At 45.3% G+C, this 25,789-nt stretch overlaps 1 protein-coding gene across 2 annotated transcripts in view; it reads right to left on the bottom strand.

Annotated features, from left to right (window-relative positions):
* The window catches only part of PSD3 (pleckstrin and Sec7 domain containing 3), a 98,019-nt gene that overhangs the window by 53,630 nt on the left and 18,600 nt on the right, over positions 1 to 25,789 (bottom strand). For both annotated transcript variants that reach the window (XM_031059069.1, XM_031059070.1), the window contains exons 4-7: positions 15,714 to 15,920; positions 15,529 to 15,609; positions 6,337 to 6,458; positions 3,541 to 3,599 (exon numbers count right to left, since the gene is read on the bottom strand). In XM_031059069.1, coding sequence (XP_030914929.1) covers positions 3,541 to 3,599; positions 6,337 to 6,458; positions 15,529 to 15,609; positions 15,714 to 15,920 — 469 coding nt within the window. The remainder of the gene's footprint in view (positions 1 to 3,540; positions 3,600 to 6,336; positions 6,459 to 15,528; positions 15,610 to 15,713; positions 15,921 to 25,789) is intronic.

The raw sequence follows: 25,789 nt of genomic DNA, 5'->3' as shown, positions 1-25,789 counted from the left end.
ACAAGCAACATCAGATTAAATGCATCTTCCTGCTTTCCTTTAAGCCCAAGCCAGGCAGCACTAAGAACACATCCATGAGATTACTCCTAGATGAGTGTCCTTTTATCCATATAGCGAGAAAAGGGAACCCTTTTGCACCCAAAGGCCCACATACACCCCCAAAAAACCCCAGCTTAACACTGGGGGTAATGAAGAGGACAATGATGAAGATCTTTGGTATTTGCATGGTACCTTATATCCCCATGTCTCCAGAAGCTCTACCAATCTCTGATGGAAAAGCTCTACTTAAATCTGCTGTGGGGCACCAGGAAACATGTGACTGAGGCCCTTTCTAGATCCTTCCCTTACAATTTCAAATGCCCCCTTTCAGTGGCAACTGCTGTGAGTTGGAGTGTGATGCCCAGGCATGGCCACTACCTTTTCTGATTCACAAGCTGAAGCTGCTTTGACATTTCCATAGGCTCGCTCTCTTTTCTCTCTTCCTGTCCAAGTCTCTGACTGAAAGTTGACCAAACAAGCCACAAACAGAAAGGAAGAGTTTGGCTATCCCTACATGTCTGTGTAGGAGCCAAACTACATCCAGAAGTTTGTGGCTGCCCTAAACTTCTATTGAATACCTGCCTTCATCACCCCTCAGAGAAAGTGTCTGTACTCAGTCCCCCAGGTGTTAGAAGGGCCCTGCTTAGTATGTGGGGAGCCTGGTGAGCAGACAACAATTACAACACTGCATTGATGAAAAAGGACACCAAAGATATCTGAGGAAAGGAAAGCAGCCTGAGATGAGCTGTGAAACACTGTATAGACAGAGGGGAAAATAGAACTCTGTGACAGTCATGGTATCTTTGAGGATAGCACCACTGTCAGTCAAGAGATGGAAGTGAGGACTTTTCCGCTGTCAGGGCATGTTCTGTCTGTAGAAATACAGCAGAAGAGCTCTGTGTGAACTTCATCTTTGGCTAGGACCAGGAGCCCAAATTAACACAGGACTGGTGCCCTTAGTTGGTAATACAGGCCATTCGATGTTATGAATTACATGACAGCACAAAGTGCATATCCTCTACTTCCCTTCCCTAATGTTTGATCAGGAAAACCACCAAATCTTGGCCATCAGCCTCACCTTGCCAATAAGGAACATCCCATACCCTGCAGCCAGCACGAACCCACAGAAAGAAGGCAGGCAGTAACCCTGGAACAATTCATGGCTTCCCACAAAAGGATGGCTCCCGATAACACAGATGGGCTGTAACCCTGGCTCTATGGTTGCAAAGCTTATAGAACACAGCTTATAACTTCAGTCTTCAGGTGCAGGCTGGAGCTGGTCTAGTAGACTTACAAATGCTTTCCTTTCTCCCTGCAACTTCAGCCTACTTCTATCTGTTTCCTCCAAGCAGCAGTTGGCAGCTTCCCCATGCTGACCAAAGCCAACATTGCAGACAAATGGCTGTTTTGCTAGAGGATCAAAGCTGACATCTTCATACAGTGCCACAGAGGTTCCAGAGGATGTGCCTGGTGGTCTAGAGACACCTCAAAACTCTCTAGCACCAATGTGGGTGATGACCTCTGTGCAGAGAAGCAAGCACGCATTTCCAAAACACATCTAGCAAAAACTGTTTAGTTACAAACAGAAGTGTGGCAAGACAGGGAATGTAAAGGGGATTAAGTAAGAGTTTGTCTACAAGAACTAAAGGCAAGTGTGAACTGAAGGCATAGCAGCTGCATTACAGCCCTACAAGCAGTGGAGCTGATTGTGAAATAGAAATGCCTGTGCTTATGATCAGTATGTCAGTAACAAATAGAGCACAGTGTATGGACAAGCCCTGTGACTCATTTGCTTCCTGCTCCAGCAGAATCCTGGTAAGGATGGGGCAAAGCGTTATCTTTGTTAGGAAACAGGCAATTAGGCATATCTGCAAGGGCTGCATTCCAAATCAAAAACGCCAAACTTACCACCTATGTGGAAAAATGCAAAGCAGTAAGAGGAAGTCTAAAATTAGAGGAAATCAGAGAGGTTTGAGGGAACACGATGACACACCCATGGACATAATACAAGTAGGAGTCTGGCAAACACTACAGCTGCATGTACATAACAACACACTGTTAACTGCCAGTGGGATAAGTCTCCAAAGTTACACACTGCAACAACCAGAGTCAGCAGCAGCAATGATGGGTCAGAGCTAGATTGTTTATTCCAGTACCTACTGAAGACAGTACGGCCCACTAAAGCATCACAGGGAGCAATGGGAATTGCTGTCAGGCTAATGCATGACCATTATTTGGACTCTCTCCCTGGACTGTGAGGCCAGGCAGTCTGCAAAGCAGGAGCCCCAGGCTGCTCACCACTCTGGAGAGTGGGATACCTGTACAGAAAGACTCAGGTGTCCTCAAGAGAAGCCATGTGTGCTAAGAGACAAACTGCAGCACGTTCCTGTACACCTCGCGTCCAGTCATGCAATAGGGAAAGCTAAGCCATCAGAGAAAAAAATTCCTCACAACTCCCTACCTCCTCCTGCTTCCACAACCTGCAGATAAAGGCATTCAATTAATGGGAAGTGGGTCTCAGAACTCCTTGTGAACACTCAAGTCTTGGTTTTACTACCTGCACCGCCACAGGGGCTACGTAGCCCACTGAGACAGACCCAGGATGCCTCCATGTCCTGCTGCCCAATCCAACACCCTTGATGTGCAAGAGTTCCCAACACCCTCCTGGGAGAGCCCTTGCAAGTGCAGTGGAGGGCCAGAGAGAAGCCCCAGAGCCACCTGGCTAAAGCCACTGCTTTTGTATACTATAATGCCATGCTCCCTGTGTTTTTTACACACTCCATCCTAACTCCAGGGCAGAGGAAGCCTCCCATCAGCATGGGAATACCTTGCATAGCTGGTGTGTTGACCATATGTGCTGAAATACCCATCCTAAGGCTGCTGGCACCCTGCAGCAGTGTGACTAAGAGAACTCAAACCAGAATACTATTTCACCCAGGCGGGCAATGGGGAGAGGTGTGCAGTACAGGAACTCAGGGCTCCCACTCAGCATGCCCACATCCCCCCTCCATTCTCTTGGTTTTGAGCACACCCATCCTTTGTCTGTGCAAAACTCTGCTTCCACCAGATCTGCCCCCTGCAACTGAATGCCTGCAAACATCACCCTCTCTTTGTGACTTTCCCAAAAGGTCTTCTTCACCTCCCATCTCTATTCTGCCTTCCCACATGTTTGTACATACTGCAAAGGGGAAGCCAATCCCAAGCACAGCTTCCCGGTCAGGGCCTGCTGCAGGAAAGATGGTAAGCACACCAGAAAGATGGCCCTAAGGTCAAGGAGTATGCTCAGACATTATTGTAATGCCAGGCACAATGCCAGCTTACACATGACTGATCAAGGCATGCTGGAAAGGCCAGGACAACAGCCTGGGAGTGCAGCCTTCTCACTGTTTGCCATCTGCAGGGGCTTCAGATGAATGCCACCAGCACAGGGACTGCTACAAGACTACCCAGTTCCAGAATGGTGTGGATAGGAGCAGTCAACACAAAGCTGTGCATACTCACATGGCCATGGAGGTCTGTGTTCAGCAGCATCATGGCACATGTGAGACAGTGAACTCCATCTGCAGAAAGAGAAATAACCAGAGTCACATGCAAAACCACATCTGGACCTTTAAGAATCTGAAACTGAGACTCATAGATTAACTGAGTCTGTCCCCTTCATAAGAATCTGTTTTATCAAGAAATACACATAATCAAATAAATGAACAATGAGGTCATCACACAGCTGCCAAACCAGAACAGTTTTTCTTTCATCTTCTAGTAACTCTCAAAACTGTCCTGCAGCACCCATGGATGAGACAAGCAAGACAGGAAATCATGCTATCACTTTTAGCTTGCTAATACCAATACTACAGTCTGAATCAACACCTCCTTCTTCATCTACTTCAGTGCAGAAAATAAAAAGTAAAATACATTTGTTCTTGTGTAAGGAGTGGGTGCAGCAAGGTATCCTGTTTTTCTTCCCCTCTGGCTTAGTCCTCATTCAGAGCTCAATTAGACCTAATTTTGGAGAAGTACAGTCTGTTACTTGTGCTGCCTTGGCTGCATGTTGGGTAGAGAGCACTCCAGGGGCTTCTAAGCTGGTCCTGTGGCCAAGACCCTCAGCAATAGGTCAGATTCATAGAACCATAGAGTCGGAGGACTGAGAGACTGAAGAAAATGATTACTGGCTCAAAATAACTGAAATGTGTGTGTAGGGGGAGCAGCTCTGCAGAAAATGGGATAGTGCACTGCTCCACACCCCACTCTCTGGAGCCTCTAGCTCAGAACTGCCACTAATCACTGGCACACTGAAAGCAATGCCCCAAATTCTGCCCTGGAGCCCCAGTCAAGCCCTGGGGTGGCCAGATGACTGGAAGTGCCCCCAGGGGTTGCTTGCCACAGGAAGCCAGAGCAGGCCCCAGGACATGCGGTTGTGTCCCTATTGTCTTTGGATAGCTGAAACCACACTAGGATCCAGGGCAGTAGCTGTATCATGTTTTTTGCTCTTTATTTTTGTATATTTTTCCTATTTTCTACTCCTAATTTCCATTTTCTGAAATATGGGTATTAAGATTGGATGAGTAAAGTTTACTAAGTCAATGGTCTCTGAAATGCTTTATTTTGATTGAATGTTTGTTTTAAATTCCTGATTTTCTAGGGTTTGCTAGGAAAGTTTGGTTGTGAACATTCTGGGAACTTTTGTCAAGTTCTTCTTTGTGCCCAACTCAGGAAAAAGTAGTAGTACTTTAAACTCTTTTTGAATAACCTTTCCAAGCAAGTTTAGAAGGCACCCTACAAGGATCATGGAGTTCAACTCCTGGCTCTGCACAGGACATCCCTATGAATCACACCATATGCTTGAGAGAATTGTCCACACATTTCTTGAGCTTTGTTAGGCTGGTGCTGTGATCACTTCCCTGGAGAGCCTGTTACAGCACCCAACCACCCACTGAGAGAAGAACCTCTCTCTGATGTCCACCTAAACCTCTGTTGACACAACTTTTAAGGCTCTGCTCAGAGCCTCAGCTCCTAATTCCCCCAGCTCATGCCACTGTCACCACAGAGAAGAGATCAGTGCCTGCCCCTCATGAGGGAGCTTTAGACTGCAATGAGGTCTCCTTTCAGTCTCTTCTTTTCCAGACTCTGCAAATTCTGTGATCTCACTGCTCCTCATGTGGCTTCCCCTCTAGACCTTTCTCCATCTTCATATCCTTTTTAAGAATACTCTCTGATAGGTTTGTATTTTTCTTATATTGCACAGTACTAAGATCCTGTGTTAAGTGTGTGGGATTTAAATGCTTACTCGGGGTCCGAAGTCGCAATACCCCTCTTGCAGTCTTGACTAGAATAAGGCAGCCACATCATCAGGCAAGTCATTATTTCACTCTGGACATGACACACTTGTTCTACCTGACTGCCTACAGTGTCTTGAAATAAGAAAGGCAATAGGCAGAGTACAGAGACAGCAGAGGAGCAGATCCTGTCTTACTCCCGACTTTCTCCCTCCCCTGCATGACAGCCAGTAAAGCTGAAGAGGTGCGAAGTGCCCAAACATTATCTCACTGAAACAGAGGTAGGTCACAAAGCACGGGGTAAGGAGGCACAGTGGTACCTCCAACTGCAGCAGCTCTTTCTCACACTTTAAACTTAAAGTACAGTTAAACCGATGATTGCCTTCTTTTTCAACCTCCTCCTTCAGTGTGTGATCAGCATGTGCTGCAATCACAGGGCACAAGGCTCTGCCAGCATGTCTGGCTGAACACAGCAGTTATGCCAACAGACAGTTTGTCCTCTTCTGCAATCCCAGTTTTCTCAGGTTTGATCTATGTGCTTGTTTGTTTCCATCATTTATTTCCAAACTGCTGAAAACATTGGCAAGGAGAAGCACTCTGACTGATGTTAGCTAGTCGAGATGAAACCATGCCAGGGTCTGGATACAGCACTCAAAATTCACCCCCACAACTGGCAAGAACTGGCACGCCTGATGCCAGTGTATGCAGATACAAGTGCTGAATGGAGCACGGAAAGTGAACAACCTCTCTTTCACCTGCCACAGGACCTATTCTTGTCCACATGAGTGTAGCTGGAGTAAAAGCACCCACACACCAAAGCCAGCAAGACCACAAACCACAACTGAGGACAAATCTGGAGGTGCCACAACTAAGGATTTACATTTAGGACCTATTTATATTGAATACCTTTCGTGGTGAGGGTTTCAGAGACAGTCTCTAAAGTGTGGCACAGTGACTACATAGCTTCATTTGCCAGGCATACACCATACCTGCGGACAGACCTCAGTATCAGAAACAAAGTTACCTTGAGAAGAAATGGCATTTGGGTTGCACTGGTAGTATCTGCTGGAGAAGTGGATTAAAACTCTCTCTCGTTCCTGAGTTTCTCCAATAAGTGAAAAGGCTTTAAAGAAACTCCTAAAAGAGCAGTGGAAAAAAAACAGTGAAATTAAGGTAATAAATCTCTTTTTGCTTCACACAGTGCACAGAGCAAAGCACACATCACAGTAAGAAGTATATAAGCACACATTCAGTTCCAAGAAGCCTTTCTAGGAAATTGGGCTATCATTCTGCATGCAGTTAACTGCAACATTTTAGTAAATGAGAGAAGATTTAAATTACCATCGGTCTCAGCCACTGAATATACAAAATAATAAGTAATTCCACTATTTGAAAGAGCTGTTCTTACTTTTAATTTTTTTCCTATGGGTAAGGAATTGGAACATGTATTCTTTATGCATGATAAGATATCCAGGATGTTCCCTATTCTCTTCTAATTGCCCACCATCCCTGCACCTTTTTACTTTACTTCATTAGTACTGCTTTCCAAATCAGAAAAGCTACTCCACGTGGTGAAGTCAAGCAAGTGCACAGCACTCACAGCCAACACCGAATGTGTGGTCACTTATCAGAATGGCCAGGACCACAACAGATGAAGAGGAGTGTGACTACTTGGACCTGCAGAAAATATCTGAGCAAAAGGGCAGAAGACTTGCAACACCTTCCACTGAGCTTCAACAACAGGAGGAGTAACTTGGCCCTCCTGAGGTTCTTGCTCATGAGAGCCCAGGGTGCAGGGCTGGTGCACATCTGGGCACTCACTGGATATAGCCAGCAAGCCTGTGCAGAGAGGTGGGGAGGACACACATCTTTCACTTCTATTCTCCTACTTGACCACACCTCCTCTTAACCACACTGCTGTTCTTCCCACATAGAAAAATGTATCTCACAGCCAAAGATGACCTTCTACATTCATTTATCAGGATGCTTCTAGAAAATACTGAAAACACAAAACTTCTGTATCTGAAGTAAGAAGACATACAGAATGACGGTCTTACAGACAATTTTTAAACATCCCATTAGACAGAAACTAACACCAGATCTGAGAGTAATGGAATATATTGCTGGGAGATTCACATTATCTAGTCTGGATGCACAAACTTTAATTTTTTTCTCTGTGATGTAAGGTCAGAGACAAGCTGTACTTGCAACAATCTCACAGCCACACAGAGTGTGATCTGCATGGTAATAACTTAATTTAACATGTAATGTATTGCAAATAATCCAGTTCACAAGTAGATATAAGTGAATCTTGACAGGGTTTCTCTGTCCTTTCTACTTTGTCCTCTTGTCCTGGCTCTGGCCAGGACAGAGTCAATTTTTAATATAAGGGCTGATGTTACTTCTGATTCTCTTGAAGGGACCTCCAGCTCATATTTACAAGAAGTGAGCAACATGTACTATTACTAGAACTACAGAGGCCCCAGCCAGGTAGAAGAAAGGGTCAATCAGATCTACTGGACTGTGTGGATCCAGTGCTCTGGCACATCAGACACCCAAGAGTGTAAGGCTTTAGCTCGCACCGGCACATGATGTACTCGGATGCCACCAAGATGTGTGGGGACAAAATCCATCTCTTTCTGGGGTGCCAAGGGGACCACAACAGCTGCCTGCACTGGAAGGTGGAGAGAGCATGACTGGAAATGAATGACAAAAACACCCTACTGGGACTGGCCCAGAGGCCCTGTGCACCCTTAGCACAGGTTACCCCAAAAGAGGGTATTTCAAGGACCCAAAAAGGCATTGTTAGGATTTATGGGATAGCTGCTCTGGAGACAGAGGAAATGAGACAGCTGAATACCTTGCCTGGTCTCTCAGAGGACCTCTCTGTTTAGGGACTGCTGAGGGTTGAAGAACAGCAGATACAATCACTACCACATGGCTACTGTGCCACCAACAATACTGCACCACCTGGGACTCTGTGACCCCCATCCATGAGATGATCCATGACCCGGAGAGCCAGGGAATGGTCAGCAAGACTTGTTAACTCTTTAACAGTCCTATATGGTCAGTGTGTAAGCCCAGGGACCAATAGATTATCATGGCATGAATGAAGTCACACCACCACTGAGTGCCACTGTGCCCAACATGCTGGGACTTCAGTATGAGCTGGAGTCCAAAGCAGTGAGGTGGTGCCACCAACAACATTGCTAACATGCTCTTCTCCATTCCTTTAGCAGCAGGGTGCAGGCCTCAGTTTTCCACCTGGAGGGATGTGACATACACCTGGAACTGACTTCCCCAAGGGTGGAAACAGAACCCCATTATTTATCCTGGAGTAATCCAGACTGCACTGGAAAAGGATGTGAGGAAAAAACATACTGACAGCAAAAAAAAAAATACTGACAATATGATCAGGCAGGGCAACACAGCAGGGGTTTTTGAGAAAGGGGAGAAGACAATCCAAATCCTCCTGAAGGCTGGTTTTGCCACACGGCAAAGTAAGATCAAGGGATCTGCCCAGAAAACTCAGTTTTTAGGAGTAAAATGGCAAGATGGATGCCATCAGATTCCAATGGACATGGTCACTGGAACAGCAGCTATGTCCCCACCAACCATCAAGAAGGAAACATAGGTTTTCCTAGGCATTGTGGGGTTTTGAAGGATGCACATTTCAGATTACAGTCAGATTTTAAAACTTCTCTACCAAGTGATACCAAAGAAGAATGATTTCAAGCAGGGTCCTGAACAATAATAAGATTTTGAACAAATTAAACAGGAGATTGCTCATGCAGTAGCCAGTCAGGATATTACACGATGTAAAAAATATGCTCCACAGTGCAGCTGGGAAGAATGGTCCTTCCAGGAACTGCTGGCAAAAGGGTACATGTGGAGATTCAACAATGACCCGTGGTGTTCTGGAGTTGGGAATACACACATTCCAACATAAAAAGGATCTGAGACCAGCTACAACCCCACTGAAGCAGAGACACTGGCAACTTATGTAGAAGTTGGAGCTGCCTCAGAAGTGATTGGCACCAAAGCATAGTCCCTCCTGGAGTCCCAGCTGCCAGCGCTGGGCTGGATACTCAAAGGGAAAGTCCCTGCAACACATCATGCCACTGTGGAGTAACTGGATTACTCTGACCACACAGCAAGCTTGAAGAGGAAACTCCAATCACCCAAGGATATTGGAAGTCATCACTAAATTGGCCTGAAGCTGAAAATTTCAGACTACCATCATCATCATCAGAGGAGAAGATGACACATGCTGAGGAGGCCCCACCATACAATCAGCTACCTACAAATGAAAAGGAATATGATCTCTTTATTGACAGTTCCTTTAGTATCACAGGGACAAATCAAAAACAGAAGGCAGCTGTAGACAGCCCTATATGACAAGCCACAGAAGCTGCTGAAGGAGAAGCTGGATCAAGTCAGGTTGCAGAGCTGAAAGCCATCCACTTGGCTTTAAGTATCACTGAATGACAGAAATGGCCAGCAACCTACCTCTACACTGACTCGTGGATGGTGGCAAATGCTGTGTTGGAGTGACAGGACTGACAGAAAAAGGCCAATAGGCAGTGCAGTGGGAAACCCATCTGGGCTGATGAATCCTGGCAAGAAATTGCTGCTCTGGTAGAGAAGCTGGCTGTAGAAGAACACCATGAGATGCACATGTGCCCAAGAGTCAGGCTGCTGAAGAGCATCACAACGATGGAGAGATGGATCAGGCCACCAAGATTGAAGCAGCTCGGGTTAATCTGCATTGAGCCAAGAGCCAATTATTTTGGGCTCAGTGGGCTCAAGACCCCTCGGGTTATCAGAGAAGAGACACAACATCCATGTGGGCTTGTGACCAAGGGGCAGACGTGGCCATGGACCGTGCCTCTCAGTTACCATAACTGTGAAACATGCGCTGCGATGGAGCAGGCCAGGCGGGTAAGGCCTCTCTGGTACGGTGGTACAGGTGGGTACAGGTGGCTGAAACACAGATATGGGGCAGCCTGGCAAACTGGTTACATCACACTGCTGCAAACCCACCAAGGCAAGTGATACAAGTGCTTACAATGGTGGAAACAATCACTGGGTATCTGGAAATGAGCCCTGTGCCTCACACCAAGGCCCAGTACACCATCCTGGGCCTTGAGATGCAACTTCTGCAGCAACATGACACCCCAGACAAAGCTGAGTTGGACTAATGGGACTCATTTCAAAAGGAGTGCCACAGACACAAGGGCCAGAGAGCACAGGATTGAGTGGGTATAACACATTGCCTATTATGCACCAGCCTCTGAGAAAGTTGAACAGTACAATGGACTGTTAAAAATTACATTGAAAGCAATGGGTGGCACCTTCAAACACGGGGATCTGCATTTAGCAAAGGCCGGCTTGTTAGTTAATACAAGAGGCTCTACCAATCAAGCTAGTCCTGCCCAATCAAAATTACTGTGCACTGTAGCAGGGGATGAAGACCTTGTGGTATGAAGGAGAAATGTGTTAGGGAACACGGTTGGGATTGGTCCCACCTTTTTGCAAAGGCAAATCCATTCATGGGCTTGGTTTTGCTCAACGACCTGATGGCACTTGATGGGTAATGTAGAGGGACAAGGAAACATGAGGTGTACCCAAAGCGAATTCCATTTTGGGGTGAGAACAGGCTGTAATGTTCAATTGTACAATACTGTTTGCTGAATGGCACCGCCACTGTATGCCATAACTACTATGGAGAATGAATATGGGCTGTTCCAGATATACCAGTCATGAGCTCCTGATGCAGACTGCAACCAGGTGAAAGCAAGCAACCCTCCTGATCTGGAAGACATCTGGAACAGACAGAACCCACAGTCATGGACTAAATGAACTCAACAGACATCTTGAAAGGACAGCCACTGACTACAGAAATGATACTCATGCTTGCATTTATATATACACATACACACACATATATGTAGCTGGGAGGTGGAGGACTTAGACATGATATAGATGGTATAGCATAAGGGATGGAAAACATACTGATTCTGGCCAGGACAGTTAATTTTCGCAGTAGCCATAAGGAACATGCCTAGGAGCCTGATGTTATTCTGTACAACCTCAGGTACAGGTTGTGGGGGGGAGGTGTCCCTTCTGGTCAGGTAAGGGGTTGGAGCAGTCAGGGTATTGCTGGTTTCCACATGGTGAGTGCCTGCATTCAGCTCTCTTGTACACTCTGTTATTAATATGTTGCTGTTACCCTTCATCTTCTTGTTACATTTACTGTTTCCAGTAAATTGTTGTTATCTCAACCCTTGATCTTTGCCTTTTGTGCTTCCAGTTCGCCTCTCCAGATGCCCCATAGAGAGGGGGAGGGCGAAGGGAGCAAGTGGTGCATGTTTTGGAGTGTTTCAGTGGGAACGTTAAATTGGGGAATACTGTTCCTAAATTCACAACAGCTCCTAAGGCACATTTTGAGAATTAGCCATCTTTCTGTCTCCTACCCCAGTCTGGGCTCCCTGCCCATGCCAGGTACCACTGACCTACACCTTCTCCTCCTCTGCAGCACATTTATCCCCTTGGAAGCTAACTTGGAGAGGAAACTGATGAAAGAATATTTGGTAAATAAACAAGGCAGTTTCCTCACTCTCAGAGCACAATGCAATACCTAGGGCCACAGGGGTGAGTTTCTGCCCACCACAGAACACAGAATACAGTGAGCTGGAAGGCACCCAACAAAGATCATTAAGTCCAACTCCTGGCTCTGCACAGAACGCCCCTACAAATCACACTATGTGCTTGAGAGTGCTGTCCAACCACTTCCTGAACTCTGTCAGGCTTGGTGCTGCAACCACTTCCTTGGGGAGCCTGTTCCAGTGGCCAATAACCTGCTGTGGGAAGAACCTCTCTCTAATGCCCAGCCTAAGCATCCCCTGACACAACTTTAAGCCATTCCCTCACATCCTGTCACAGGTCACCACAGAAAAGAGATCAGTGTGAGCCCCACCTCTTCAACTTGTGAGAAAGTTGTAGACTGCAATAAGGTCTCCCTTCAGTCCCCTCCAGGCAAAACAAACCAAGGAACCTCAGCCACTTCTTTGGCTTCCCCTCCAGGCTCTTCACCATCTTTGTAGCCCTTTTCTGGATACCTTCTGGTAGCTTCCTATCTTTCTCATATTGAAGGGACCAGAACTGGCCCCAGCACTTGAGGCAAGGCTGCCACAGAGCAGAGTGGGACAATCCCCTCTCTTGCCTGGCTGCTGATGCTGTGCCTGAGGCACCCCAAGACAGAGCTGGCCCTCCTGGCTGCCAGGGCACTGCTCACTCATATTCAACTTGCCCTCCATAAGGACTCCCTAGTCCTTTTCCACTGCGCTGCTCTCCAGTAGCTCATTTCCCAGTCTATTCCAGGTGCAGAATCCAGCACTTGCCCTAGTTAAATTTCACACAGTTCGCAGTTCCCCAGACCTACTGCTCATCAAAGTCTCCCTGCAGGACCTCTCTTCCTCCGAGGGAGTCAAATGGTTTAGTATCATCAATCTTGCCTATTACATGTTCAAGTCCTGTGCCCAAGTAATTTATGAAGATGTTGAAGAGCACAGGGCTAAGGATGAAGCCCTGTGGAAGCCCACTAGTGACAGGTCACATCAGTCTGATGTCACGCCATTCACTGTAGCCCTTTGTGCCTGACCCATGAGCCAGCTGCTCACCCACCCCATGATGGGTTTATCCAGCTGTGGGCTGGACATTTTCTCCAGAAGGGTCCTGAGAGAGACAGTATTGAAAGCTTTGCTGTAATCCAAAAAGATCAACTGGCTTCCCTCAATCATCTAAGTGGGTCACCTTGTCTTAAAAGGAAATTGGGTTGGATAAGCAGGACTTTTTCCTCATGAAGCTGTGATGGTTGTGACCAATCACTGCATTGTCTTTCAAGTATTTTTCAATACCTCCTAGAACAATTTTCTGCATTATTTTACCAGACACTGAACTGAGACTGAGAGGTCTATAGTTTCCAGAGTCAATCTTCTTGCCCTTCTTCAAAGTTAGACAGTTTCCAGTCAATTGGGACCTCTTCACATGCCCAAGACCATTCCAAAATCATTAAGAGAGACGTCACAATGACATTAACCAGTTCTTTGAGTATTTCTGGATAAATCCCATGTGTCCCCATAGACTCATGAGGATCCAGATGGAGCAACAGATCCCACACAAGTTCAGAGTCAGGTGGGAGTTTATCATTCTCACAGCCATGGTCCCTCAATGCACTGAGCCATTCTGCATTGCCTTTCTTGCTTGACTTATTTAAAAAAAAATCTTTTTGTTGTCCCACACAAGTACTGGCAATGTTCAACTCCAGCTGAACTTTGTCAGCTGGAATTTTCTCTCTACAGTGGTGAGCAGCAAATTTGTATTCTTCCCACATCACCTGATCCTTCTCCCATTGGATGAACACCTTTATTTTGTTAGGTCCAGAAGATCCCTGGTCATTCAAGTTAGCCTTCTGCCTTGTCAGGATTTGCCTGCCCCTGTGCCCTTAGGAGGTGGTGACCAGCTCTGATGGATCCCAGCACCTTCAGAAGCATTCTCCCACGCAACCTTACTAACTAGTTCCCTGAGTAGCCTTAAGTCTGCTCTCCCCATGTCCACAGCTGGACTCCAGAATGCACAGTGAGAGGAGCCAGAGCAGCACCACATTCCCTCCTGTCATCCTGCAGAGGCTGCAAGAGATGTACTCAGGAGGTGCATGGGCAACATGAACCCAGGGAGTGGACTGTGAAGGAACAACCCCCTTCCCGGGTCTCAGACCTGTCACTGATGCTGCACAACAGCCTCCCATAGCTGGGAGGTAGCACAGATCACAGCGGCTGCCCCCAAGATGCTCAATAAACCACAGCTTGTCAATGAGCCAGCAACAACAGCACTGTTTCCTCTCACTCTGCCAAGCATGAAGAAGCATGCCTCAGTTTCCTCAGGTTTTGGAACGATTCTTTGTCCCCAGCTGCTGCGGCACGCTTAAGGCATGTAGGTGGCAATTACTATAGCTACTCTTGAAATCTCAACAACCCCTTGACTTGTTTAAGTCCTACATGAGCCTGGGCATATTTTAGAGGAAGTCCTAATTACTAATATTAACAGCAGATCTACAGGGAGAAGAGACCTCCCAAATATGTGCCACCAAGCAATTATGTGTTGGATTTCACACATAATTTAAAAGAAGGGTATATTTAGCACCACGCTTCCGGGATGCTGAAACCTGGAACTGAGCAACAGACCTCCCACTGCCCAGCAGCTCCCACCCCACACTGAGTGGGTGCTCCAGCCTGGCTCCACTCCCCCTGCCTCAGGACCAGGCGGTTCATGTTTGTGCAGGCATGTTCCATTTCCACTACCTTTGGCAGGCAGGACTTGGTGGGTGCCTTTGATCTACTACAGTCTCATGGCATCAGATCCCCAGAAATGCATTAGCAAAGGGGCTAAGAAGTGTGTGCACGTCTTCTAGATTTTCATTAGGAAAAAAATTCCCCCTTAAGTAACCTCAGTCAAACGAGTTAAACTCATTTAAATCCCCTTAAACACCAGTACACCAGCAACTGGGCTAACAGGCCACTGCTACACAAACTTGGTGGTTTGACTTCTGAAAAAAACCACTGAAAATAAAAATTGCTGAGGTCTGATTCCAGTGTAAAAAACAAAGAAAATGAGAGGGTTGGGTCTTCAAACATCCATGCCAACAGTTACCAAACTCACTACAGCTTTTTCCACATAGAAGCTTTTGCTGTTCTGCACATTCCTGGATTCCTCAGGGAGACACAGAGAAGGGAGCTGCCAAACCACACCAAACCCTGGTCTCAGTGCACTGCAGCAAAGCAGGGTAAGCTCCAAAAGGCATCAGCCAGAGAGTCTGTGCAGATCAGCTGCAAGCAACACTAATTCCTCACTAGCATCTGGCAGACTACAAGTCCCCTGCTTTGCCAGTACTGGACACTTTTCTCCAGCATCTCGAGGACCATCCCTAGACAGGTCCACCCAAATATTTCCCCCTCCATGTGGCCACCACTCCAGTAGCATTAGAGTAGGGTAGCACACAAAGCCAAACAGAAGAGGAAAGCTCTGCCCCCAAAATACATCATAGTCCTCTCTTCATCTTCTTACATCCCAAAAGGACAACCATGTAGATCAGGACAACACTGCAAACAGCACTGTTACTAAAATAAGAATATGAAGTCCACAAATGGAATTGTACCTGAGTGAACAGTCCAGTGTCATGCCTGTGAAGTCAAAAAATTTAAGATATTCTTCGGCCACAAGCTTGCTGAATTCATTGCTAAAGAAAAGCGAAGAAATACGTAAAGGTTAGCATTCAAGAGTGAACCCCTCCAGAACCATCAATAAGAATGTCACCAAGCATGTACTCATATCAGCACATACTTTTTACCCAAATGTTTTGCCACATCAGAGCGTTTGAATCTGTCCAGACGGTAGAGGCGCTTAGCCAGGCGCCTGGCTGCTTCCAAATTGCTGCTGCTGCCATTGCTGAGGTCGTGAACAAGGGCTCCAGCAGCATCTTTCTCCTGAAGTTCACTGCTCCCCATGGCTGCACTGGAGTCTAACACCACATTCTGTAGGTCAACATTGCTGTGACATTAAAAGAATATGGAAAGAAGAAAAATAAGATAATATTAGAATTTCCTCTTAGAACACCAGGCAATTAATTGTACAGAGGCAAGATGACACAATGTAACAAAATCCACTTAATTGAAGAAGCAGCATCAAACAGGGACATTTACTTCACAGTCAGCAAAAGTTAAGGGTTTTACAACATGGACTTTCCTTCTGACTGTGCTAAGTATCCTCAACTTGGGCTCACTTCAGAGAGAGCTCTTTGCTATTATCAGCCTACAACTGCAACTGCATCAATGCTTCTTGCATTAGTATTTTTTAACACAATTGCTTGGCTTGAAGAGGCCTCTTTAAAAGCAGGAAATTAACCATTTTCCAGGAGAAATGTAGTGATTAAGCTAGAATGATCAGTTACTCCAAGCTGAGTCAGAACAAGTCCCTTCCTCATTCTTCCCCAATTGTCCTGGAAACAATGCAATTCCTTAAATCTAAAATAATATCACCAGAACTCTCAGTGGCTTCTGTGTCACCCATGAGCAGTGGACATCCCCATGGGAAGACACCGCTAGAAAAAGCAGGACTCAGAGCAAGGAACCCAGTTTGGATTATGAGAGACGCAGACCACTCATGCCAGCCTGGAGAACTTGCTTCCCTCCTGCTCCCTCATGGTGGCAATTATTTCCCTCACCAGCTGCTAAAAGTCAAAATGTTGAGCATGGCAATCCCAGGGCACTTCAGATAAATCATGCATTTACAGATTCCTCCCACCTCTAGTACAATAAGAGAGCTCTGGCTGAGCTGTGTGCCTGCTTTGCTTCTCCCATGAAAGAGGCAAGAGCCCACTGCACCAAAAAGCACACCCCCACATACACACCCCTGCACAAAGGCAGAACTTCAGAAGAGCTTTTCTCTGATACTGGTATGAAAATTTTTGGAAAATCTCAGGTCTGTGTATATGTGTGTGTATGTGTACATTTGACAGCATTTCTATTTTTATTTCTACATTTTTATACTATATAGAAATTCTTTTTACTAAAATGCCATTTACACAGAGATAATGAATGATCAGCAAGGGTCATGCACAGGATAGATACAAGTGGAATGAGTTAAAGATGACTTTGTACACACAGCACTTTAAACAACATACCACAGCTTCACACACCACTGTAATTTTCAGACTTGACAAGCCATGGTTAAAACAACTGAACTCGGTGTTCCAGTAACAATTGTCTAGCCATTTACTTAAATGTCTCCTAGCCACTCATTAACTCCTCAAAGATGAGATTTCATATAAGGTGAGCTTAAAAGAAAATAATTAGGTATTCTGCATGCCGCAAATCATCACCTACTTCCTTATCTCACTTCTCATGCATGGTTTAAGAGAAGAACATGTACAGAACAGAGATTTGCCCATTTTACCTCTGTTTCCATCCTTTCAGTACTTCTATAACATCAGAAATATCACACATTCACCCTGTGGGTACAACTTCTTTTTCAAGTATCTGGGGAAAACAAATCTAACCAGTTCCTGCAAGAACTGGGGATTTGCACTGGTTTGCAATTATTTCAGTGTAAATAAAATGGTGTTATAACAAAAGGCAGTCAGTCTCAATGCTTAGTAGGAAATAAATACTGTAAATACAATTCCAACAACACTGGCCATCAGTTATCCTAGTAAAGAAAAAAGCCCCTCCTGACATCATTGTTGTGGAAAATGCCTCCTTGGCCCTATCCAAAGCCACTAGCAAATGTCTGAAATTCTCTGAATTTGGCCCATACCAAACTTGTGAACAAAGCAAATGACAGAGTACCCTGACACAAGCCCAGAGCAACACTTCGTCCATTCAAATCAGGCATGACTCATCCCAACCTCCCATGTCTAACAAGTGACAAGAGCAAGGCATACCCAGGTGAGCTAACAAATCTGCAGAGTCTTTAATGTAAAAACGCTGCTTCAAAAGCCATGCCAATTCACAGAGCCTCACCTCACTATATATCACAGTCCTCTTTCACCACTGCTCTTTATTAAAGGTAGTATTTATAGCCCTGAAAGATGGCCAAAGCTGACAAGAAACATCTGTACCCTGCTAGCAACTAGTGCACTACAAGATTCAACATTACCACAAACTACCAAAAGTTTAGAAAGAAAGAAAGCGCCAGGATCTGCCACTTAGTGAAATTAACAGTACAGCAGCTCCCAGCTTCTGCTTTGCCTCTCGGAGCCATGGCTGGGATGTGAAGGAAGAACACCCAGCAAGAGGGAGGGTGTGCTCTTTCCCCTGTTTGCCAAAACTAGTCAACAGGGCTGCATAAGAAAAATTATCTTCCAACTTCTCCATTCTAAAGCTCCACACTGACTGAGGGTGCCCATACATGCACTGAAGAATAAGGGATACTTCCTTCTGCAATTCCAGTAGTTAATTCTGACAGTTGATTAGCTTAGTACAAAGGGGGGGGCTAAGTAAGTACTTTTTGTACCTAGCGCAAGAAGTAAGTACTAAGCGAGTACTTTTTGTACTCACAAAGTACAAGTACAAAAAGGCTGTCAAATACAGGTTGTCTGCAACATAAGCCTTTTGTTCAGGGGAAATGACAGATTCTTAGCAGTAAAGTGAGACTTCAGTTCTCAAGTGGCTTTAGGTAGTTTCAAGACTTAGCACTCATGTCACTGAAGACATAGGAAATGCAGATGACCTGTGCATGACTACTGTGCAAGCTGCCTTCAGAGCAGGATATTTTAGCAGGGTACAAGTGGTATTACTCAGGAAAAGGCTGACGTCTCTTCTTACTTTCAACGCTTTACAGGTCCATCATTTTCCCTTTGTACCTCAGTTTACTAATCTGCTAAACTCAATAATGCTTGCCTCCCTCTGTAAAGGGCTTATAATGAATTCTAGTCAAGAGCTAAGAGCAACCAAGGCTGAAAATAGGTCTCTCTTCTGCAGTCTACAGTTTCTATACATAAGAATCCACAGCAGCATTACCATCAAAACAGTGACAACAAACAGCTGTGTGATGCAAAGCAAGGCTGGACATGGATTTCTCATGCAGCTTTATTCTTTATCACATAAAAATAAGAAACCTCCACTGAAAAACACAGGGTGAAAAATGTAATAGATTATATTCTCCCTAATCCTACATTCAAGGCTAAAAGGGATTGTAATAATGTTGCTGGTAATTGCCTGTCCAGTAACAGCTGCTGATTTTTATCTAGAGACACTTACATTAATCTCTGTTATCAGAAAACACAGAAAACAGAAGCTACAAAAAAACTCCAGACGTCTCTAGTATCACAGCACATGAGCTTTGGCCAGAAACCAGGTTTATACACCGTGGTATTTCTGTCCCCAGCAATGCACTCCTGATGCATCCTTTCTCCTTCTGTCAAAGCATCCCCACACCCACACGGAATGCACAGAGGCTGTGACCAGCATATCCAGCAGAAATTACAGGAATTTGATAAGCTGCTGTGGTAAGTGCAATACTTTCTAGCAGCTCTCCAAACTCACAGTTAAAAAATGTAAGCTGTAGACTCTAAGCTCTGCCAGGCTTTCCATCTTTCCTGGAATACACTGTAACTGCTAGGCATTTTATACTGTTTTCTTCACTTATGCCATTATACACCAGTTCTACGGTGATTTAGCTCCCAATGTGAAACTATCTCAATCTTGCCATGCTCAGCACTCAGCACACTTGATCTGTTTGTGAATATTCTAGATTCACTGACTGCTCACCTCTCCCATTCCAGGTCCCACCAAAACTGAAACTATACAGAGTAATGTTTGACTGAAGAATGGCTGCAATTTCCAGAAAAAACACAGCAAGACCAGTAACATAATGATAATGATACAGGCACCTCAATATCTCAGTGGTCCACCCTCCCAGCCAACTAAGCTTCAAAAGGAAACCTCAATCTGAGTGTGAGTTTATGATGCCTTAAACCTTGGTATGCTCTTCATTTTGTAGCAAATCCATGGAGAAAAGATTATTTGCTTTATCCCAAGGAAAAAACACCTATTAGCATTTTCCTTTACGGAGTAAACTCACTGAGCAATTGGCCCAGCTGCTAACAAAGAAGCGATGTTCAGATACTGAGTGGCAGGGTGTGACAATTCAGCCTAAGTGCTGTCCTCATCACTCTAGTGATCCCAGTTTGCCACTGCCTTTCACTTTTAGCAGATTGATGCACAGCATATGCTCTGAGGCACATGGACTCCCTTGGATGCATACGTTTCTTCCCCAAGGAACACTAATTCACCTGGCATACACGTCTGGAGGGAGTGCACTTGTTGCACCAATTGCAGGGGAGCTTGGATTAAGACAGGGCTGGAGCCTTCACAGACTTTTTGGAAATACAGCAGGAGGGAACAGGAGGAAAACCAACTTTTTCTCTCAAATAAAAATGCATACCTTTAACATCAGCTTTACTCCAAGGCAAGCTATGTCAGGGATTTGCCAGCAAAACACATCAGAGCAAAAAGCAGCAATGATTAAAAGTAAGGAAGGGTGGAGAGACATTCTGGCATGCTAAAGCTAGGGCCAGAACCAATGTTATTTTCAGTAGGGGTACAGTGTCCACTGGGGAGCCACACTGAAGCTGATAATCACCCACTGCAGGACAGTGGTGGCCCTGTTGTTTTAAATGCTTTCACTCCAAGCCTTCTCCTCCCGGTTCTGAAACAGGACAGCATTCCATCCATAACCATCAACTCTGCCCATGAAAAGCATGCTCTAATACTAGTTCAACAGCCTCTCAGAAGGGACAAATCAGAAACAGTCAGGTGCCTGCCCCCACTCCTTCACTCCACCCTGTATGTCCTGCCCTGTGGAAACAAATCCCTGGTCTGCAACCCTCAGAGAGATGTGGCTGTTCAGTGAATGATATCCTTTCACATTTCAGAGCAGACCAGATATAACCAGTGGCACAGTCTGCACTTGTTTAAAAGGACCTGAAAAACGGTGTTTGAACAGCCCAGCTCTGAAAGGAGCAGCCCCACTGAAGAAAGTGAAGAAATCCTGGTAGCAGTGGGATGTCATGACTCAGTTCCTGCTACAAATGACCCGACCACACAAACGGGCTGGGAACTGCTGTGCTGCAGTTTTGCTGCAGCTCCAAACCAGCTTCTTCAGGGCCAAGAGAGAGTGAGCACAAAAGCACTTCAAGCAATGATTTACCTCGCCAGTTACCTTCAGCTCCAGGGCTTGTCCAAGATAGGTCATAGGAAGGAGAGAAAAATAATAAAAAAATAAAAATAATGCCCTTTCCTAGCAGATGACTCAGTGTGCTATTTTACTCCAAATGGTTTAATCAGCTTTGAAGTCCTACGTATGGATTCTCTTCAAAGACATGCTTTGAAGTAGATCCCTCTTTGAGGACTGACACAGCTGCACTTTGCTGCAACTCAATTCAGTGGGTGTCTCACAAGCACAGCATCAGCCAGGACATACAAAGCAAGGACGGTGTCCATAAGCCAAAGTAACCACCAAGCATCTATTAAAAAGTACCTCAACCTTGTCACATCACAGGGAGAGGAGCAAAGTCAAAAGTAACAATCCCTGTAATCCCCTATTGGTTATCGATAAAATACATATGCAAAGTCAATTTCACAGGCTGAAATGCACACTGCTGCTCAAAAATAACCTCTTCTTTCCTGTAATAATTTGTCTGTTTCTTTCATCAAAATAATTCCTACTGATTGTAAAAAAGAGAGCTAGCAGCTGGAGCATTCAGAAAACACCATTTCTGTAGGTGTACAGCAAATGCAATTGTCATTACAAGATCACAGCATTAGAACAAGAAGTCCACCACATGCAGGGACAGGATTGCAGCCCTTCCAGAGAGACAGCACGTACTTTATTACACAGACATGCTGGCCCACTGCCACCTGAAGTGCAGATGTCTTGCTAAAAATACTTCAGGTTTGATTCCATTTTGACCTTAGGCTTCATACATCGCTATGGCAAGGGTTAGTGCTTGCAAAGGGACATTCACCACATTAATGTCACCATGCCTAGAAAGTGAAAAACTGGTCCTCACCACAGGGGGTATCCAAAGGCTTCTCCCTGCAATGGGTATTTCTGACATGTATAGACACATAGACTGGTCTCTTGAAAGCATTAGGATTGACCCATACTCAGAATCTGATCCATCTGCCCCAACAAAAATAAAAAACAGACCCAACAAATGCACTGCATACCTATGACCTTACTCAGAAAACACTCAGCCCCTACATGTTTCAGGAACCCTCAGGCTCTCCCCTCAGAGCCCACCCGCTCCAGGTATCAAGAGGCACCATCCCTGTGTTCAGCACCCACATGACCCTCCTTCCCCATAATGCTCCTGCTGCGTCCTCCAGGATAGGACCAAAACTGCGAAGACATCAGAGGACTTCCCCCCCCACCCCCATGCTTGGGCTTGGTTAAACTGCTGGGAGACTGGCTCAGGAAAAGCATATTAACCAGGCAGGTGGTCCTCCCTGGCAGGGAGCAAAAAAGACCCATAAGAATACATGTGTTTACACCTTTTGGTTCAGGCTTCCCTGCAAATGTGCAGATGAAGCACTTGAGCACTGGCACTAGTATCACACAGGAGCTTTATACTGAAACCATGCAGCAAAATGAAACACCTGTCCTCAAAAAGAACAGTGAATAAAGAAAAACACAACAAAGAAAAAACAACCACTAACCAACCCACAGCTCATCCAGCTGTGTTAGCAGGGAGTCTGCATGCTCTGTGTGCCCTGTTCTTCTCCACCACTGCTCCAGCATCACATCCAAAGACATGCATGCCTCTCTACGCCATCCTGCCAGCTGCCAGGCTCTGTCTCTCCCTATCCCAGCACACACACACACAGGAAGAAGAGACTTAACTAGCAATAATGTGGAGAGGGTCTTGACTAGCAGCCAGTCATGGCTAATAGATGAGATGGCAAGGCTGCACTTCGGGACCAGCTCAGAGCTGGCAGAGACGCCTCAGTTTTGGTGAATCAAGCCTTCCTGATCTAAACGGCTTTGACTTTAATGGAGATGTGCCAACAGATGCCAGCTTAAAGGCTGAACTGCTGACAGCTCTATACTGAGGCGCTTTGTGTAGCAAACTGATCAGCTGCTCCACTTTGTTTTTTTTCTTTTTCTCTTCTGTCTCTGTCAGCTCCTGGATTTTTGTTGTGTTTGTTTTATTTTCAGAGGAGGCTGGGAACTGAAGAGGCGAAAAGTCAGCAGCCCTTTTTTCCATAAAACAACAGTTTATTTAGGAACTAGAAGCAGCTTTACAAACTCTCACTAAACTGGTGCTCCAAGGACCTCATTAGCCAGAGTAAAGGCAAACTCTGTAAAGCGTATCTCCCGAGTCTTCATAAAGTGATGACACTTCCCTGGAGGGAATACCAAGGTGAACAGTGTAGCACAACATTTTAGAAGTCACTAGGCTGTGAAATAACAAGGCAAATCCTCAGCTGTCAAAATGCCAGTGGTGTCAGAAACTTATCCTATGAATTGTGCCACTTCATCTTTCCCTGGATTCAACTTACACCTGTGCCAGCATATTGTGGTTAGCAGAGGCCCAACAACTGACAGAGGCATTAGCCCACGTGGCTAATGTAGAGCCCAGCAAATGAGCTCCAATGCTTGTTTGCTTGCTCACCAGCTGCAGATGTATTTGATGCATTTGCTTTTCTAGGCAATAACCAACACCATCCCTCTGAATAACTTTCCTTATGCTTGGCATATGGTTGGCAGCAAATATGAAGTACCATGTTCTCACTGACCTGTGTCTCCTAGATCCCAGAGTCCGCCATGAGCTGAGGCATGTCTGAAGGTGAAAAAACATCCACTCAGAAAAACAGGGATCTCAGCAGATTTCACACTAAATGAAAAAATTCAACTGGGTCTCAAAGTGAATCTTCAAAGTGAAAAAAATTCTACTACACCTCCATCAGACAGACTAATAAAATGAATGTATAAAGGTTACATATTAATTCCCAAGTACTGAGTCTTGTAACCACATTGAAAAATCAAATACAAGCTACTTTGGACAAAAATACCAGTGTACAAACTGAAAACCAAAATTATAACTGGCATGCAGGTATTCATAAACTGGGAAGAGACTTAGAGAATTGACTTGGAGAGAGGAATCAAAACTGAATTTATTTGTCAACAAAGTTTATTGTCTTAAACAAGCAATAAGCAGAGTGCCAAGTAAGAAACTGCTGGAAATTACCTATACACAGAAGAAAAATATCCACCATGGGAAATACTACAAGAGGCTCCAGCAATTAAAAGTAACCTGGTACCAATGGGAATTTCAGGCTACATTCTTTGAATTTATTTTGAGAATTGACAGATTGCTTTAGGGAGTTTGTTTTCTTCCTCTCTTGAATACATATGCAACTAAATTTGTGTTTGCATCTCTAGGGAAAAAAAAACAGGACTTGCAGAATTTGCTGAGCACCAGCAGTCCTTTGAAGATGATGGCAGGTGGCAAATATTTAGCATTTTTGAGGATTAGGAGTTGCAGTACAGATTTTTTATTTTCTCTCTGGATTTACAAAAAATCTTGGGCAATGTCCTGCCAACAGAAACAATACTTCTCAAGACAACAGGAAAAGGCACTTATGGCAAGAAAAGAAATGCCATAAGTTTTTTGTTGTTTTGTGAGTTTTTAAAAATTTATTCTGACTCTAGCCTACAAAGGGAGAGGGAATGGAAAACCTGCTGTTAATGTGCAGTATAAGAAAACACTAAAAAGAAGTCTAGTCCATAAAGTCTGGAAGTATAGAGATCATCATACAGATAATTTTACACCACATTTAGTCACACAGATGCTTTGTCTCTGGTATACATAGAAAAAATAACTCCTTTTCCCCTCAGGTATATCCTACTGCTTTGGAAAGTAAGATATACTTATTTTACTCACTCTTTATCCAAGTCACCCCACTTTGACTTGGATCACCAATTTCAATCAATTTGCAAATGACTACACCTAGTTCAGGCAACGCAAACTCAGGCTCAGTGACTTGGTAGCAGCTTGCAAACAGTTTTCCTTACTGCCTCTAAAAGGTTTAACTCCCAAATAGGAAGGCTGAGCCTTGCTGGCCTTAACACAGCCCACTGGCATGGGAAGAGAGGAGTACAGCACCTGGAGCATGGGTGTGGCAGTGACGACTGCATGCCTCTGTAAGGATAACAGAGAGACACGGGCACCAAACACGCTCCAAATGCAACGTCCTTTCTGAGATTGCAAAGCTTCATTACACTGGCAGCCTGCGGCTCAGCCTATTTCACGAGGATACCATGGTGCTCAGACACACAGCAAGGCTGTCGCTCAGCTCTGAAACCTCACACACTACCCCTCCTCCCTCTGTTCTCCGACCCCCTCCTGTGGAAATTCAAGGCTACTTCAGCTGCAGAATTTTTTTCCCCTCAGAGGGTTAATCACTACAAAATGACAGAATATTCTGAGTTGGAAGGGACACAAAAGGATCGTCGACTCCAACTGTTAAGTGAACAGCCCACACAGAGATCAAACCCGCAACTTTGGCATTATTAACACCGTGCTCTAACCAACTGAGCTTATCTTAGAGAACTGAAAGAGAATAAACTCCACCCCAAAGACACGAAGAGTCCCAAAAGAAGGCAAGCTGCACACCCTTCTCCCCCAACCATCCCTCCTCCACTGGCCAGGCACAAAGGGCACCTAAGCTACGCCAGGAAAGGGCTACTTGCAAAAGTAAGCCCGCCTGCTCTGCAGGAAGACCCAGGGGCTGCTGACATCCCCCTACCCTAAGGAAGTATGGCAGGTGGCTGTCAAAGCAGGCAGGTCCATCATACAGCTCTTGCCAAGACTTACTGTGTTTAACCACGGCCAGCAGCTGACAGGGACGACA

Source organism: Geospiza fortis, unplaced genomic scaffold (assembly GCF_000277835.1).
Source record: "Geospiza fortis unplaced genomic scaffold, GeoFor_1.0 scaffold167, whole genome shotgun sequence".
Taxonomy (NCBI): domain Eukaryota; kingdom Metazoa; phylum Chordata; class Aves; order Passeriformes; family Thraupidae; genus Geospiza; species Geospiza fortis.
This window is presented reverse-complemented; position numbering and strand designations above follow the sequence as displayed.